Here is a 17,909-nt window from a genome sequence, read left to right as displayed (position 1 = left end):
AGGTTTTCTTCCTAAATCTGAAGAGCGACTTTTCTAAACTCCATTTCTTTCTGTGGCACTGCTGACCTCCACCCTTCCACCTTTTTTTTTTTTTTCCTTTTTTTTTAAGTCACAGTTTGCTCAGGAAACACCACTCTTCACACTGGTTCCTCCACAGTCAGTGTGTAAAACAGAGGTTACCATGGATACAGGAAACTGAGAGACAGGAAGTAATTTTATCTGTGTTTCAAAAGTATTGTTGAAAGGAAATCTCAGGAACTTATTTTTTTCAGAAAGCAGTTAATTTGAGTTTTCCTAACACATATACCTAATCATCTGATAATTTTTAAAAATAAGTATTTTTTTAAAAAGGAAATGTGAAAATTTAAATATTCAGAATGAACAAACTGTAGCAACAACAACAGATAGCTATTGAAAAGCAACAGATAAAAAAAAAAAGAAAAGAAAAGCAACAGATAGCTATTGAAAAGAAAAAGTAAGGTGAAATAAAAGGTAAATGCAGTAATAGAATTTTGGTTAATTTTTTTAAAAGCATAAAATATTTACATTACTTTGAATACACTTCACAGACTTCAACTTTCTGTTAGTCTTTAAAAAAAAAAAAAAAATTAGCAAAAACAACATGCAATTTCGAATGGTGAACACAAATGTTGTTACCCTAACCAGAGTGCTCTAACAACTCAAAGAGACTTTTGGGTATAAAAAATACTGAATATCACCAACTAGCACCTTAATTTATTAAGGTATATACCTTTCATTGTAAAGTGATATAAAGTCACACACCAAATTACTGGCAAAGGTTACATTTGGCAAGAAAAGTTAGGGAGAGTGAAAAAGACCCTTTAATACTTTTCAACATATATGCATCTGAAATACTGTGAATTTTTTACAATAAAAATCTATATGTGTATACTGTGATATTTTAGGGTAATGATTTAAAGAGTGAACTATAAGTTACTTATATATATATTGCTTATTCATTACTTTTCCAAAAAGCCCATTGAATTGGCTAATTCTGACGCTGATTATTATTACTGATACTCTGGTAATACACTTCAAGGATCAGTAATGATATATATATAATTGTATACTGTAACTCTCTTGTGCTATTAAAGCATCTTTCACATCAATTACTTCAGATAATAATATGAATTACTTCCATATTGAATATTTGGTAAAATACTCAGCACTTTCTATAACAATAAAAAATTAAAGGTACATACTAAATAACAGATCTTCATCAAAATGATTTAGAATTTTCACAAATATCCTTTGTGGCTAGCTATTGTTGTTGCTATTGAATGAAGAAATTAGAAAAATCACCACCAAAAAACCCAAATGACAGAGAAATGACATGAATTGAGGTAAAGATGGAAGAGCTAGGTTTCTCAAGTCCATCTTGTGTTTAGTGTTCTCTCTCTTTTTTTTAAGACTTTATTATTTATTCATGAGAGACACAGAGAGAGAGAGAGAGAGAGGCAGAGAGACACAGGCAGAGGGAAAAGCAGGCTCCATGCAGGGAGCCCAATGTGGAACTCGATCCCAGGACTCCAGGATCACGCCCTGGACCAAAGGCAAGCACTCAACCTCTGAGCCACCCAGGCGAACCATGTTTAGTGTTTTCAAGAACATAAAACATAATGAAGGATTTTTCAATTGCGTCATACAACTTCAAGAATTATGATAGAGTTGGATACCACATCCCAAAATATAGCACTGTAGCATACAGAATGTTCTAAATTGAAGGAATCTGAGAAAAAGAAGCATTAAAGAATCTCTCTGATCCCTCCCCTACCTCCAACCACACCCCCATACCACCTGCTCTTTGCTGCTAAAAGAGGTCATTAAATAACTTCATGTGAGAGGTGCCCTCCACTCTAAAGGAAGGAAAGGAGCATCCTTATCTTTGAAGACAAAGAGACTCTGAGAAGAATCCAAACAACACCCACACACACACACAGTGTGCTACAATTACCTCATACTCTGTGCCCTATCCTATTTTTCCAGACTTTTCACTCTGCATCAAACCTAGCATAAAAACACACAGGTTTGGGATGCCTAGGTTAACAGTTAAGCCAATGGCTCAGGTCACAGTACTAAGGGTTCTCAGATGGAGCCCCATGTGGGGCTCCCTGCTCAACAGGAAATCTGTTTTCCCTTTGTTACTCCTACCCCCACCCCCACAACTCCGCTTTTGCTCTTACATGCATTCTCACTCTCTCTCAAATAAATAAAATCTTAAAAAAAAAAAAAAACACACACAACCATACACACACATAAATTTAACAATCCCTTTTGGATCTTCAATTCCTTTTGAAGGCTCCCATGTCATGTACAGCTTACATTACATGTATACGCTTTTCTCCTGTTAATTTTAGTTTGATTTTCAGACTCAGTTAGGGACCCTGAGAAAGTCAAGGAAAACTTTTTCCTTCTCTGGAAGAACTCATCGATATCAAAATAAAATTTAGGGGAAAAACTACAAAGTGATAAGATGATATAACATTAACTTTGTCCTCCAATTCCAGAAATATCCAAAGCAGACAAAAATATTTATTCTTCTTAGATCTCGGAAATAAAACTCTTAGCAAATTCCACTACATAAAAGTGACAGAATAAAATAAACTGTCTTTCTCCTATTGCAAAAGCTGAGGTAAACTAAGGTTGACCACCACAAACAATAAATCTACATCCAGTATCAAGAAAAAACAAAGTTTATTTAGCCTTTCTGTTCATAAGGTTCATAGGGGTTACTGCTGTTAAGGACAGTGATCACTACCACAGAAGAACACAGAAATCAAGACCTCAAAACAGGGTGATACAGGGACAGAATTCAGAGATCTCTTCATCTTACTCGCTATGAGCACATAGCTGAATAGTGGCACAACTGGCCACTCAAGATTTAGATTAATAGTAGAGTTTCCCAGCTTCCCGCTGCACTGACTGGAAGGTGTATGTCCTTGTGCATTAACTACTACCATTTCACAGCCAGTTCATATTCTTGGGGTAATTTAAAACTATCTCATTACCTTGTCAATCCTCTAACATGTGTGGTAATGTTTTCATATGATCTCCAAGGCATAATAATGTTCCCCGATCTCAACTGTGATATTTTGATTTTATTCTAGAATAACATATCAAAATGGTTCCTCATATCCCTTTTCTGAGTTCTACTAATTTTCATTAGAACTAGAAATAGTTTTAATGACAATCCGCTTCCTAAAAGAGCTTCCTCTTTTTCTTCTCCCAGGAAACTGACTCACTGAATTATTTTTCTCTTTCTCTTCTTGTGGACCATCATTAACACTGCCTTCAAATAATCTATTTCAGGTATCAATACAAATCTATTTTCTTTTCTATTCAGAAATTCCGTGACAAGAGAATGCATAAATCAAGCAATTATTGTATTACTGTCTTTTCAAGATTATTATTTAGATATACAGCTATATTATTTAGATATACAGCATCTACATATAAACCAATCAAGATGGGCTTACATAGAAAGAACAGTTGACAATAGTGCTTACTAATCTTATGGATCTTAAAAGTAACTTATAGACCCTAAAATCAAGAGAATCAAAATCTGAAACGATGTTTACAATTAAAACTATTCTGGTAACAATAAAAAAAATATTACTTTACTCAAGGTAGGAGGAAATTTTAGTGAAAAGCAGTTTCTTAATATAGATTACTCATCAGTTGCAAGGAAAAAGAACAGCAACTGCACAGTGGAGAAATCAAACACCTTCACCAGAATTAACATCATTAATGAGAAGCAGGTGGACACTACATGCCACTGGATATAGTATTTCAAGAAGGACAGCATCAATCACTTAGGTGATATTCCAACGAAGGATGAATAGCCCCAATCTAATCATTAGAAGTCATGAGACACATCCCAAATGAGGAATGTTCTATTCTGGGAGCAGAAAAAGGAGGGAGGGAAAGCAAGAAAAGGACTTATTCTTCAAAAATGTTAGTCATAAGAAACAAAGACTCAGGAAATATTACAGAGTAAGAGACTATAAAGACATAACAACTAAATGCAAGATCTAATCCTAGACTGATGCTTTCAGGAGTAAAAGGCCATGATCTATTCACCTTACATGCAATTAATTCAGAAAATAAAGCATCAAGTATATTGTGTGTGCATGTGTAATGTATGTATCTGCATGTAATGATGGTGAGGGGTATATGCTAATAACATCCAGGCTATCATGCTCATGAAACTAGAGACTGGTGAGGGAGAAAGCTTAAAAGCACTAAACACCCAAATGTTCTTCAATGGCTAAAAGTGTCATATCCACATGATGGAACACTACTCAGTACACACAAAAACACTAACATTCTAATGACACAAACAACAGCTTAGGCAAATTTATAAGGCATTATGCTGCTTGACAAGACCGATCTCAAAAAAAGAAAAATAAAGTTATACACTGCCTGGTTCCATTTATACAACATCTTCAAACATACACGATTACAGTGAAAGAAAACAGATCGGTGGGAGCCAATGAAAGTCAAGGAAAGAATGGGATTCTGAAGGCATGCAGCACGAAGGAGTTTCCTCTGGTGATGAAGCCGTTCACCTGTGTTTTGACTGCAGTGATGGTTTTGCAGTATACATGTATTAAAATTTATATTAATGTATAACGCCTCCAAAAGTCAATTTTACTCTATGTAAATTTAACAAAGTTTAAAAAGAGTCATTATATTTTAAAATACAAATATTTGTGGCTAAAAAAGAAAAAAACATAAAAAAGCTACTAAACAAAACTAGTTTGATTTACAATCATGATCAGTTTTATAAAGGAAAAATACTAAAAAGCATGTCAGTTTACAGAATTTGTCAAGATTCTGAAGCATGAAAACAACAAAGCAAACTCCAGAGAGAGAGAATAGCCAGCATGGTTGATAGAGAAGATGAGAGAGACTAGGGTGGAATAGGGCTCGAGAGGGAAGACAAAAAGGCAAACACCAACCAGTTGTTCCATGGAGACACTGAAGGGTCTTGCACTAGAATAGGGATAAGATCATTTGTGTTTTTAAAACATGGCTGTTGTCTTCTCTGTGGAATATGGCTTGGAGGAGATCAGAAAAAAATGAGGAAAGAGCAATTTAGGAGTTAACAGTCCAGGAAGAAGACTAAGACAGCTTATATGAAGACAGTGGAAATGGAGGGGATGGATCTAAGATATATTTAGAGGTGTAGTCAACAGCTTTGGTAATGGATTAAATGTGGATATTGAGAGGTCACACTGTCAAAGACAATTTCCAAGGTTCTGACATGAATAACTGGGTGTTCAGAAGAATCCAAAACTGAGAAGAGCACAGCGCATTGAGTATTACCCAATTCAGACACATTACTGAGAGCCTGCAGGTGCCAAACATTGTGCTAGACTCTAAGGATACTAAAGATAAAATCTGCTCCCTGATCTCCAAGAACTCAAGATGTTCTATGAAAGAATAAATGTTCAGCTGGCATCCTCATTATAATAATATCCTGCCTATGCAGGGTATTCTATAAGCGAGTACTCTATATCTGGTGTTAAGTAGAGGGAAAAAAAAATCTGCACATTATCATCATTACAGCCAGAATTTACTTACTGAGCATATACCACTTTAAGCAATGCTCTAAGCACTTTCCATGTTTTACGTCACTTAATACACAGAACAACCCAACATGTAGGTTGGTTTTAAAGATGAGAATAGGGATATGGTAAGTACCTTGCTCAAGGTCACGCAGTGAATTCAGGAGCCGGGATTCCAATCTGCCCAGTGTGGTTCAGAGCCTGAACTGTAAGCCTTTCACTGTATGCCCTCAACCCGAGTCCAACCTCTAAGGAAGTTCAGAAGGTAAGATACATAAAAAGCACAGAAACAGAGTAAGCAAAACATGATAACGAATGTATGATGCAGTCAAAAAACTTCAAGAAGGCAGAGAAACCGGAAGGACTTTGACAAATGAAAAAAAATGGGAGAAAGATAAAAAAACGTCCAAGGAAGGCAAAGATTTCAGGGAAGGCAACAACACTGGGGCCCTTTTACCACCTAGCATTCTATCTGCTTCCTCCAGTTTCCCTTCCACCTGGCCTCTATTCCAAACCTTTTTACTTGATCTATAATAAATCTGGGGATTTAAGGGCTCCACCGCTGATGAATGTTAACAAGAGTAGCACAAGCTGCTGTCCAGCTGCACATTCAATGATTATCTTAAATGTCTGCCAAATACAAACTGAGGGTCAACCCTACACAACCACTCTGTACAGAGGAGTCAATGGAAGCTTCTTCCATTGGAAATACCTGCCAATTTCTGAAAGGTGAAATGGAGGCAGCAGCAATAATGAACGAACAAGAATAATGAACAGAGTGAGAGTTGGCAGGCACGCACAATGTCTGTGCATGAAACAGCTGCATGGAGATAGTATCTATCTTCAAGTGCTGGCATGGGTCACATTTGGACAGTCTGAATGGGAGACAGCCTTGGAATAAATGAGGGACAGCCTCAGGAAAGCCTAAATCGGTACCTCACACACTTGGTCAAAATAACTGACAGTTGTAACATTAACAGTAGCAATATTAATACACAGATAATAGTATAGCAACAAGTGAAAAGGTTATATTCAATCATTTACTATTAAAACTCTTAGGCATTCAACATTTTAATGGGCACTGTATATACATTCTCCAATTTAGCCTCAAGATAACCCATAGTTGCTGGCTGGAAACATCAAAAAATGAAGAAAGGCAGGCAATGTCACATGAACAGTAGGCAAAACACACCCCTGAACCCAAATTTAGCTTTCTTCACCACCATGATGTGTCTTTTCCTCTCCAAAACTGCGGGGGAGAGTGAAAGCAGAAGCTCAAGGAAAAGAATCCCCAAAAGTAGGATGCTCTTCAAGCGGTAAGGGTGTATTAGGTACACAAGAAAAATTAGAAAGTCCATAGGAATCGTTATTTTACTCCTTTTATACCTTTGTTGGACCAAGTTGTACTCTGTCACAATTGCTTTAGGCCTAGACCCAATACCTCATTCTCATTCACAAACTTCATCTCATTCTAAAATGGTTATAAGATCCTACAACTTCAAAGTCATCTTACCGGATCATAATTTGGGTCTTTTGGGTATAATATTTAAAAGTTGAAGGCTATACAATGGTTACTGATTTACTACAGGTACTGAGTGTCTATAAGATGACTGCCACCTTATGAGAAGTTTGTCAGAAGCATTTATCTGATTTGTAGATGGGGCAGCTGCCCTAGATTGAGGAAAATACTGAGTATAGTCCCATATTCATAAGCATTCAGAAACTGTCCTTCCTCCTGTAGTTAGGATAGGAGACAGAAGACAAAAACAGTCCTAAATATGCAAGGGCATACTGAATAATATGTCCTAAAGGTGCAGTGGGATGTATCACCAATTCAGAGCAGGGTGCTCTAGCACATAATAGGAATTTTAAAAATATTGCTGAATGTTGGTTTTATCAGTACCACAGGCTTTATATTAAGAGAAGAATATAGAAGCATATAGGTTCTGCTATGTTTCAAGAGTACAGTGAATCTTTATTGGAAATGAAAGCCAAAATGAACTATTTCCATTCAAATTCTAAGGTTAGGGATAGAAACGTTTCCAAACAGTTTTAAAAGGGTGTAACTTCTTTGGGGAAGAGGAGTAGAGAATGAGATTTCAAAGTACTGACAGAAAAGCAAACTGATGTTCAGTTTAAAAAAAAAAAAAAGTTTTAGAACTGATTACAACCAGTTTAAAAATTACCAACCCCAGAATTAGAAAATTTACCTCTTTTTTCACAGAACTGTTCTGTATACAGATAAAGGCAGTGAACCTGCAATTATGGCACCAATTGTTCATCTTCCTAAACCACCTTGTCTGTATCTTCCAGCTTCTGTTAAATAACAGCTACCAAAACTCAAGTACGAATACTAATGAGCTCAAAAGTATGTATCTTATTCAATTTATGTTTGGGAAGAAAACCAGCCTGTGAATTCACAGCAAGAAACAAAAAATACATATGCAGAACAGTCAAAAAGCAAAATCATTAAAAGCTGTACCACAGAGGGATTTCCCCCAGTTGAATTAAATGATCATAACCAGTAATTACTACAAACCAAATCAGATTACATACAAAGCAAAGCATTCATAATCCAAAGGTTATTTTTTGAAAAGCTAAGTATATCTATCCCGTTTGTAAACTACACATTCAAAAGGAAGATAGAAAGTAGAGCCTCATCAGCTGAAGTCCTGGAATTTCCAAAAATTCTAAGACATGTTTTATTCTCCTTATCTAACAAGGAGAGAGAGGCATATGTCATCATTCAATATATCTTATAACGATTGTTTTCATGGTTGACTGGCAAAATACAATTTCTCAACAACTTTCCCCATGACACCTCACTGCTCCTTTCTTCAAGTTTCTACATGAGATAATATAAACTGTTAAAAATCACTTCAAACCAAAAAATAATAATAATAAATTTAAAAAATTAAAAAAAATCACTTCAAACCAATCTTGAGGAAAAAAACAGCAAAAATAAGAGCAACTACCACAAAACTAAAACCCTAGACCATCCTAGACTGTAAGTTCCACGAGGCCAAGGGCCACAACCATTTTGTTCCTCCTAACCTCATTGTCTATCATTCCACAGATGGTCAGTTTAGTATTTGATGGAAAGGGAGAGAGAATGACCATTTAGCTAAGGGGTAGAGTAATCACTAAGGGTGCTTTCTGCCACTCCGATTCTGAAATGAGTATACTATAAGGTACAGTGAAATAGCTTGGCAAGGCTAGATCGTCTTGTCTATTATCTGCACACAAGAGGTAGAAGAAAAGTATGTTTTCCATCAGTCTTCTCAGATTGTCTTCTATCTAAACTCTAGAGTGAACACAAGAATCTGATACACAGCATAGCACAGCTTTTCAAAAGCATGAGAGACAACGTAGCTTTAATTGGTAATTTGGCTTCCAGTAACAGCTCAATCTACCAATAGAAATCCATTCATAAAATCAGACCTATACAAAGTATGTCAATCAACTGTTTAAAATTACTCATCTCTCAAAATGAATGAATGAACATAGAAATACATAAAGTTATCCATTGCTCTAGTCTAACAGAATTGATAATGTGTTAGTAATTAAGATTTTGATTCATCAGTTTAGAAAAGATCAGTCTTGAAGAGTCTCATCTTTTTTGAATTGAGGTAGAAAATTAGTATAAACAAATGTGTCCAATAACAGCTTTTCATTTCAAAATTACACAAAAGGATTTAGTGTTGTTGAATGCCTGAAGAATTTATACTTTATATATTTATACTTTGTATATCCTGTGCATACTTTTTAATTGTAGCATTTCAGAACAATATAAATTGTCTTATTCATTATAGCAAATTCATTTTCAGAGAGACAAGTGACTTTCCAAGTGTTAGAACAAAAATGCAATTCCAAATCCCACAATTTCACACTACCTCCTTTCTCAATTTATAGATTTCATGCTCAAACAACTACCATAAGTTTTTAAAATATTTCCTTTTAAAGTAAATATATCAAAATTCATTCCATACTTCTTTTTTGAGAAATGGTATTAACAGGCAAGTACACAAAATTTATATATATAATTTCAGATTAAAAGTACGCCTCAAGTAGCCTAATTCAAAGAACTACTAATTTGCAACAATACTACAAATCATAGTATCTACAAAAACTCTCCTTTTTAAGGCTGCTAAATGTGAATATGTTTTATGGTGTGTTAATATGACAAAACTGAAGAATAATCTGTTTACTACCTCAAGTAGTACTTTATATAATCCCCCCAAAAGTATGCCATACTTTCTCCCAGGACTGACAAATTGAGAAATCTTAATTTTTCAGGGCACAAACATTCTTTAAAAGTTCAGAAAAATGTTATTTAGCTGGGAGAAAAAATAGCACACATTACAGTATAAGTATTAAATTTATTCTTCATTCATTCGTTAAACTTACTGTGGACCTACTAAGGTGATAAGCATGGTGCTAAAAACCAAAGTTGGTTAATAGTGTATTAATCATGCCTTCTTAATTTTCCGTATGTTGATGGTTTGACAAATGAGGCCTTAATGACTCTGCAAAGACTGCCCTTCCCAGAGCTACCCAATTTAGAGGGACAGTAAATGACTGCCTTCCAGCATAAATTACATATGGAAACCAACTGATCCAGAGCACATATCCAACTACCTCTTTCATCAGGCTCTTACTTTCAGGGCCACTAGCCCCTGCCCTAATAACCAAAGGACCAGGTAACACACAACTTGCAACACTGCCTACACCAAAGCCTATTAAAATTATTTAAACTAGCCAATCCTAAATCTCTTTACCCTGGCTTTCCCATTCCTTCCCATGGAAACCACAATAAAGGCTCTTGCCCACATTGTCCCCTTGCTCCCTCTCTAAACCAACCCTGGTGTTTCCTTTTAGTTCTGTGTGATATGATATGAATCCTCCTCTTGGGAACTGTAAATGACAAAATACCTTCCAATGGCAATTACCTGCTGCTCTAAGGGCCTCACCATACCTGAATAATAATAAAACCTGCATTTTAAAGCACTCCGGACCTACTAATGATGCATTCATATTTAGTAATGTCTACTGAACAAATGAATGAATGAATGAACAAAGACTGAACACTGGCAACAAACAGGAAAGCAAACACCAGATCTAAATTTAAAGACGTAAATCCTAGCATTTCCAGTATGTGACAAGTTGGGCAGCAGCAAAGTGGATTTAAAATATTTCCCCACTGGGGATCCCTGGGTGGCACAGTGGTTTGGCGCCTGCCTTTGGCCTAGGGCGCGATCCTGGAGACCCGGGATCGAATCCCACATCGGGCTCCTGGTGCATGGAGCCTGCTTCTCCCTCTGCCTGTGTCTCTGTCTCTGTCTCTCTCTCTCTCTGTGACTATCATAAATAAATAAATAAATAAATAAATAAATAAATAAATAAATAAATAAATAAATTTTTAAAAAAGGCCTTTAAAAAATAAAATAAAATAAAATAAAATAAAATAAAATAAAATAAAATAAAATAAAATACTTCCCCACAAGACAATGAGTGGATTATCTTTAACGGTATTGATGGAAACTAATAATTGCACAATTAATCACAGAGAACTAAACTGACTCTACCTTAGGCCCTGTCTCTCTAGGAACTATGTTCTACTCTCCACCTAGCTCTCCACCTTTACTACTCTAAGGTCTTGAGCTGGGGGGGCCTGGTGGGAGAGGGGTGTGAAAACTACTAGAGTACACGCTTCCTTCCGGAAGTGATAAAAATGTTCTAAAATCAACTGTTGCGATGGCTGTATGACTCTGAGAATATTATAAATACTAGTGAGATGTACATTTATGTGGCGAAATGTATGGTCTATGAATTACATCGCAATAAACTTGTTACCACACACACACATATGCACACACACACACACACACACACACAGACCATGTTTCTACAGCATTTTCTTGTGAAAGACTAAAAAAACTGAGAATCAATTTTTACTATAGAAAAGCTACTAAAGCTACTAAACGGGATCCCTGGTGGCTCGGTGGTTTAGCGCCTGCCTTTGGCCCAGGGCGCGATCCTGGAGTCCCAGGATCGAGTCCAGTGTCAGGCTCCTGGCATGGAGCCTGCTTCTCCCTCCTCCTGTGTCTCTGCCTCTCTCTCTATGTCTATCATAAATAATAAATAAATAAATATTTTTTTTTAAAAAAAAAGAAAAGCTACTAAAATCTGCAGTCAAAAATTTACAGATAAAATAGTGTAGGATACTAAAGAATACGTGACCTAGAAATTTAAAAATGCATCCGATTTTAAGGGATGAAAATCAAAGCTTATCATTTTCTTAAAGTTTTTTTAGAAGTAATCTCTATACTCATTGTGGGGTTCAAACTCATGAACGAGAGACCAAGAGTCACATGCTCTTCCAATTGAGCCAGCCAGGTATGGTACCCCAAAAGTCTATCATGTTAAATACTAATTTAGAATTGGTCAGCTTAAACTAAGCATAACTCAGGTAAAACAACATGTCTACAATTTAAAAACTGTAAACTGCTTTTTATTTAACTAAGTTCAAACTATACCAAAATACTAATTTTTGGAATCTGTTTTCTTGATTCCACTGGTCTAACATTTTAAAAGTTGTAAAAGAATTTATCTTATAAACCATCTTAGAAATTTCTTAAATAATAATGAATCTCCAAACGTGGATATTACATATACTAATTTAGAGATACATGAGAATTATGAAGAGGTATCAAGTGTAATCCAAGCAGGTTTCGTAAATCTGATACTCAAAGAGTTTATTCTAAAGACAATTTCTCCTAGAAAGTAAGCCATCATACCAAAAAACCATGCTGATTTGCCAATTTCTTTTTTAATTATTCAACTAGCTTATATTAAATATTCCCTATTAGTGACATCCTTACATCTAAAAATAAAAGTCAAAGTCAAAATTCTTACAATATTTAGTCTTAAAAAATACTTATTCACATCTGAAATTCTTAGAAGTACATTATAAAAATGTGTCTTTGAAGTTGGAGGATGAATTGGTCTTTTAGAGAAGAGAATCAAAGTCAAGTCTGATCATTCTCATTCTCATCTCCAAGTGGTAATTTTGTTTAATCTATGCCTTTGGAGGAAAACATTAAAAGATGTATATATGAATAATGTTATGGTTATATAAAAATCAGCTGAAGAAAAATATTATTCCCCTCTATGTTTAAATATAGATCCTAAGAAAGGAAGAATATTCAAACCTGGAATTATTCCAGCTAAATAGAAAAACAATAAAACAAAAATAATACAAGACAACTGCACTGCACAATTAAAAAAAAAAAGATTGCACTATGTTAAGAAAGTGAGCAAGAAGATAAAACAAGAATGTACAGGGCAGATATCAACAAAATCAGATATCCTTCAGTTAGTGTTAAAATACCATAAAATATCATCTAGAAGAAAGTGACATTCCTTAGAACATATGTGGTTAACATACATTTTTAAAATGAATTAATGAATAGGTATCCAGACACAATAACCTGAAAATGTACTGAATTAAAAATAAGTGCATGTACATACAGTGACTTATGTTTTTAGAACTCTGTACTGCAGTAAAAGGATGAATAGGTGAGAAAGGAAGAAAGGGATGAAATAAAAGCAGCCTACTTCATCTATCTGACCTTACAGATGTAAAACTCATGTATTCTTTACCAAAGTCTCATTAGGAACATATCCACATTTTAAAAACAAGGAAACTTAGGCACAGGTAAGTCAAGTAATATGGTCATTGTCATCAGCAAGTCATTAGTAGCACTGGGGTCTAGAGTTTTTACCAAATTTCTGAACCAGTACTAGAGGATGAGGGTACAGGAGAGTTTAGTAGTTTCCCAAATGGTAACTCTAAATTGGAGGTTAGAAGTTCTATTGGCATCTACCAGGCAGAGGGCAGAGATACTGCTAAGTGTCCTACAAGGCACAAGATGGTTCTGCATAACAAATAATCATCTAGAGGTGCCTACATGGCTCAGTCAGGTAAGCGTCTGTCTGACTCCTGAGAGTGGCTAAGGTCATGATCTAAGGGTCTTCAGATGGAGCCCCTTTCAGGTTCTAGATTGGGCATGGAGTCTGCTTAAGAGTCTCTCCCCCCCTCTACTCTTCCCAACCCTGTCTCTAAACAAACAAACAAACAAACAAACAAACAAACAAACAAACGGTGCCTGGGTGGCTCAGTTGGTTGAGCACCTAACTCTTGTTTTCAACTCAGATCATGATAGGAACATCATGGCTCTCAGCTCACCAGGGAGTCTGCGTAAGGATTGCTCTCTACCTCTGCCCCTCCCCCCACCTACACACACATGCTCTCTCTGTCCCTTCTCTAAAATAAAAAAATAAATCTTAGAAAAAGAAAACTCCAAATAATCATCTGTTGAGAAACCATGCTTTAGAACAGTGTATTTCTGCATTTCAAAATCCATTATAATAAAAGGAGAAGAAAATAACATTTCATAATTTAGCTGATTAAAAAAATCACCATCAACATTATTCTCTAGATCTGCTTGTTTTAGGCAAGGAAAATGTTACACTGCAATTTCTAAAAGAAACAAAGGAACAGAAAACTATTACATGGGAGATTAACCAGGTATTATTATTACTGGGGATGCAGAAAGGGGAAAATTTTGCCTAACTCCAACAACTATGTAGTTTAAGTAGAAGGAAAAGTGATATAAGAAAACAATAAAACTGCGGACCTAAACTTGCACATTACCTTCTATTAGACAATGTGAATATAAATCTTTGTAAATTCTATCATGGGCCAATGACTATGTGGCAAACTTACACAGCAATTAAGTTTCTTGTTTGTTTGCAGATTGTTACATTTTCTGTATCTATCAATGTTCCTTTAGTTACTCATCAACTATAAAGTGAAATAATTATTCTTTTAAATTTTATTACATTATTCAATACTCTTTGATAACCCGTAAGGCGACATGAATTCATTTTCAATATTTACTTCATTTTAAACACAAAAACAAGATCCACTCTTCCTATCATATCTCTTTCCAACTTTTAAATCTGAAATTTTAATGTTTAAGAGAACTCCACGTCTTCATAAAGTTCTGCCCCTCAATTTACAAAGGTTGACATGAGTCCCAGTCTATTCCTGACTTACAGAACCTTGTATTTTCCTTATAGAAGCCAACTATTTTGGCTACCTATATATCAAATTATTTTTAACCACATATTTATACAAAATTAAATATTAAAGCAAACAGTTATCTCATAAAAAATGTAAAATAAGTATGCTTTAGATACAATTAGATATCTTTCCTCATTTAATGTGTGTCATTTCTAATTTATCCTCAGTAATTTCAGTACTTTATGTTAGGAGAAACCCTAACGTGCTTTATTAACTATAATATTTTTTCCATTCATTAATTTATTCCACAAATATTTACAGACTGCTAGCTACTGCCAAATACCAGATTTTTTTGACTTTTGAAAATATTTACATTTTAAAAATTTTATTTAAATTAAATTTGCCAACATACATTATAACACCCAATGTTCATCCCATCAAGTGCTTTCCTTAATGCCTATCACCCAGTCCCCATCCTCCCTCCTTCCTCCCCTTCAGCAACCCTTTGATTCCCAGAGTTAGCAGTCTCTCATGTTTTATCTTTCTAATTTTTCTCCACTCAGTTTCCCTCCTTTCCCTTATGGTCCCTTTCACTGTTTCTCATATTCCACATATGAGTGAAACCGTATGATAATTGACATTCTCTGACTTACTTTACTCAGTGTAATACCCTCCAGTTCCATCCATGTCAATGTAAATAAAAACCAGGTTAACATTTTAATTTTAAAGGCCTGAATAATCTCAAGTCACTATCCACGAAAAAGGGAAACAGTAATAAGTAAAAATACATGTAGCTAAAATTTGGTTTTCAAAAATTAATAAAATACACTCAATTTCACAGGGAGGAAGTATGTTGGTCTTGCCCATGTTTACCTGAGAGACAGAACCAACTGGTAGTTAAAAAAGAGCAAACTCTTGCATCAAGTTGTCCTAGGTCATAATATGCCCTATGTCATGCCACATGCCACACACCAGGCAAGTTAGTTTACATTTTTAGGTTATTTTTTTACTCTATTAATAAAGAAAATAATCATGCCTCTGCCTCAGGACCATAATTAAAAACTGAATGAGATACAAATATCAAACATGTGGCAAACGTGCTCAATAATTATCTATTACTGTGGTGTTAGGACAAAACAATTACATATGTGCTTAATTCAAACTATCATACTAGAAATAATACCTACATTTTAAAAAGGAATTTCTAAAGGTAACTGATTTCACTAATCTAACATCAGGATAGACGTGTTCTGAAGGTTCCTCAAGACAAAACGATCTAGTTTATTCCTCTCATACAAAACCAAGTCTTAAGACCTGCTTTTATACCTTTAAAAGTATTAAAAAAAAAAAAAAAAGAAGAAGAAGAAGAAGAAGAAGAGCAGATTGCTAAACTCCACAACAGCAGAGGCAAAAATAGAGAAAATAGGTATTCATATGTAATGTCCAAAGCAAAGAATTTTGCATTTGCTTTACAAGAATGAGAGTTTTAACAAAGTCTGTATAAACTATAATAAGATGACTTCATCAATGTTACGAGAAAAAAAGTACTTGCAAGTTTCTTTAGAGATAATCCAAAATAAAAAACAACAAATTATGTAACATTCTTTTGAATTACCAGGATATTTTTATGAAGTGGTACTGACATAATATCACATATTAATCTTATGTAAAAAGACCTAAAGTAAGTCTAATAAAATCTGATTATAAAAAAATGAAAATTCATACAATTAAATAACTCATTAAATGAATAAGACCAAGTTGAACTGTACTGCCCACCACTCCCATTTCATATCATTTTAGATCTAGACCAACACCTGCCCCAGCATTGTCACGAACAAACTTAGCACACACATACACAAAACACTACCCATTAACATGCACCAATACCAGTAGCCAAAAATAGTGGTAATACTTTGATGATTTAAAGAAACAAATTCTGAAAAAAGCATTTCCTCACCTATTATCAGATGGCAGAAGAGAAAGCAAAGCCAATGCTGAAAGTTTTCTTCTTTCAGGCTGCGTAATGTTATCCATGCGATCAACCCACATTTCAATCATATTTCCCAAAAGCTGGTCCATCTGAAAAAAGAGCAAAAGGCATCTCAAAATATCTGAAATGCTATTTACTTGTGGATAAGTACTTTTAAAGGCTAAAAGCTCATCAGGCCTGGTTAAAGTTTAATTCCAAAAAAGCACAGAATTGGAATACAAGAATGTGGGGCAAGCCTTGAGCTGGAAAGGAATAATTTGAGCAAAACCAGGAAATGACTCTAATTAATCTTGGGAGACAATTTATTCTGAGAGCTAAATAGACTGTTCAAAACCAGTACACACCCGATGAGTGATTTTTGTAATCTCATTTAATAAATCACCAATCCAATACATTCTTCCTGGTACACTATAAAAGTACATGCATTTTTCAAAACTGTCAACTTATACTTAGGTTACGGTTACTGAGTTGGTGATTAGATATATAAATGTTTAAGGTGTAATTTGCTGAACTGATTTGTTGCTACTTTTAGAGGAAAGGCAGGTTGCAACCTCAATTTGCAGAATTTCAAAGAAAAATGTTTCTGGACATTATATGCTATATTAAAAATAAGTTAACTTAATATAGAAGTGGTAAGTGTGCTGGTTAATTGTACCTATCAACTCAGCTAGGCTAAAGTGTCCAGTTGTACTATCAAATGCTAGTCTAGATGTTGCCGTGAAAGCATTTTTGTAGATATGATTATTATGTACAAGAGTTGACTTTAAAGAAAAGAGATTACCTTAGATAATATGGGCTGGGCTTCTTCAAACAGGTGAATTTTGCCTTAAGATAAACAAATAAGGTTTCCCAGAAGGGAGGTAGATAAGGAGGTGGGGAACTGGGTGACAGGCATTAAGGAGGGCACGTGATGGGATGACCACTGGGTGTTATATGCAACTGATAAATTATTGAAAACTACATTTTTGAAACTAATAATGTACTATATGTTGGCAAATTGAATTTAAATTAAGAAAGAAAGGGCGGGGGGGCGGGGGGATGCCTGAGTGGCTCAGTGATTGAGTGTCTGCCTTTGGCTCAGGGCATGATCCCGGAGTACTGGGATCAAGTCCTTTATCAGGCTTCCCACATGAAGCCTGCTTCTCCCTCTGCTTCTCTCTGTGTGTCTCTCATAAATAAAAAAATAAAATCTTTTTAAAAAATATTGTTTCCCAGAAAAGAAATCCTGCCTCGGGATCCC

At 35.1% G+C, this 17,909-nt stretch overlaps 1 protein-coding gene across 3 annotated transcripts in view; it reads right to left on the bottom strand.

Moving 5' to 3' along the window:
• Window positions 1–17,909, bottom strand: part of IPO11 (importin 11) — a 200,795-nt gene that overhangs the window by 55,457 nt on the left and 127,429 nt on the right. For all 3 annotated transcript variants that reach the window (XR_003136545.3, XM_025446994.3, XM_025446993.3), the window contains exon 27: window positions 16,637–16,758. Coding sequence is in view for 2 of the 3 variants with exons in the window: in XM_025446994.3 (XP_025302779.1) it covers window positions 16,637–16,758 (122 nt within the window). In the remaining variant the exon portion in view is untranslated. The remainder of the gene's footprint in view (window positions 1–16,636; window positions 16,759–17,909) is intronic.

The sequence above is a fragment of the Canis lupus genome, chromosome 2 (genome assembly GCF_003254725.2).
Source record: "Canis lupus dingo isolate Sandy chromosome 2, ASM325472v2, whole genome shotgun sequence".
NCBI classification, from domain to species: domain Eukaryota; kingdom Metazoa; phylum Chordata; class Mammalia; order Carnivora; family Canidae; genus Canis; species Canis lupus.
This window is presented reverse-complemented; position numbering and strand designations above follow the sequence as displayed.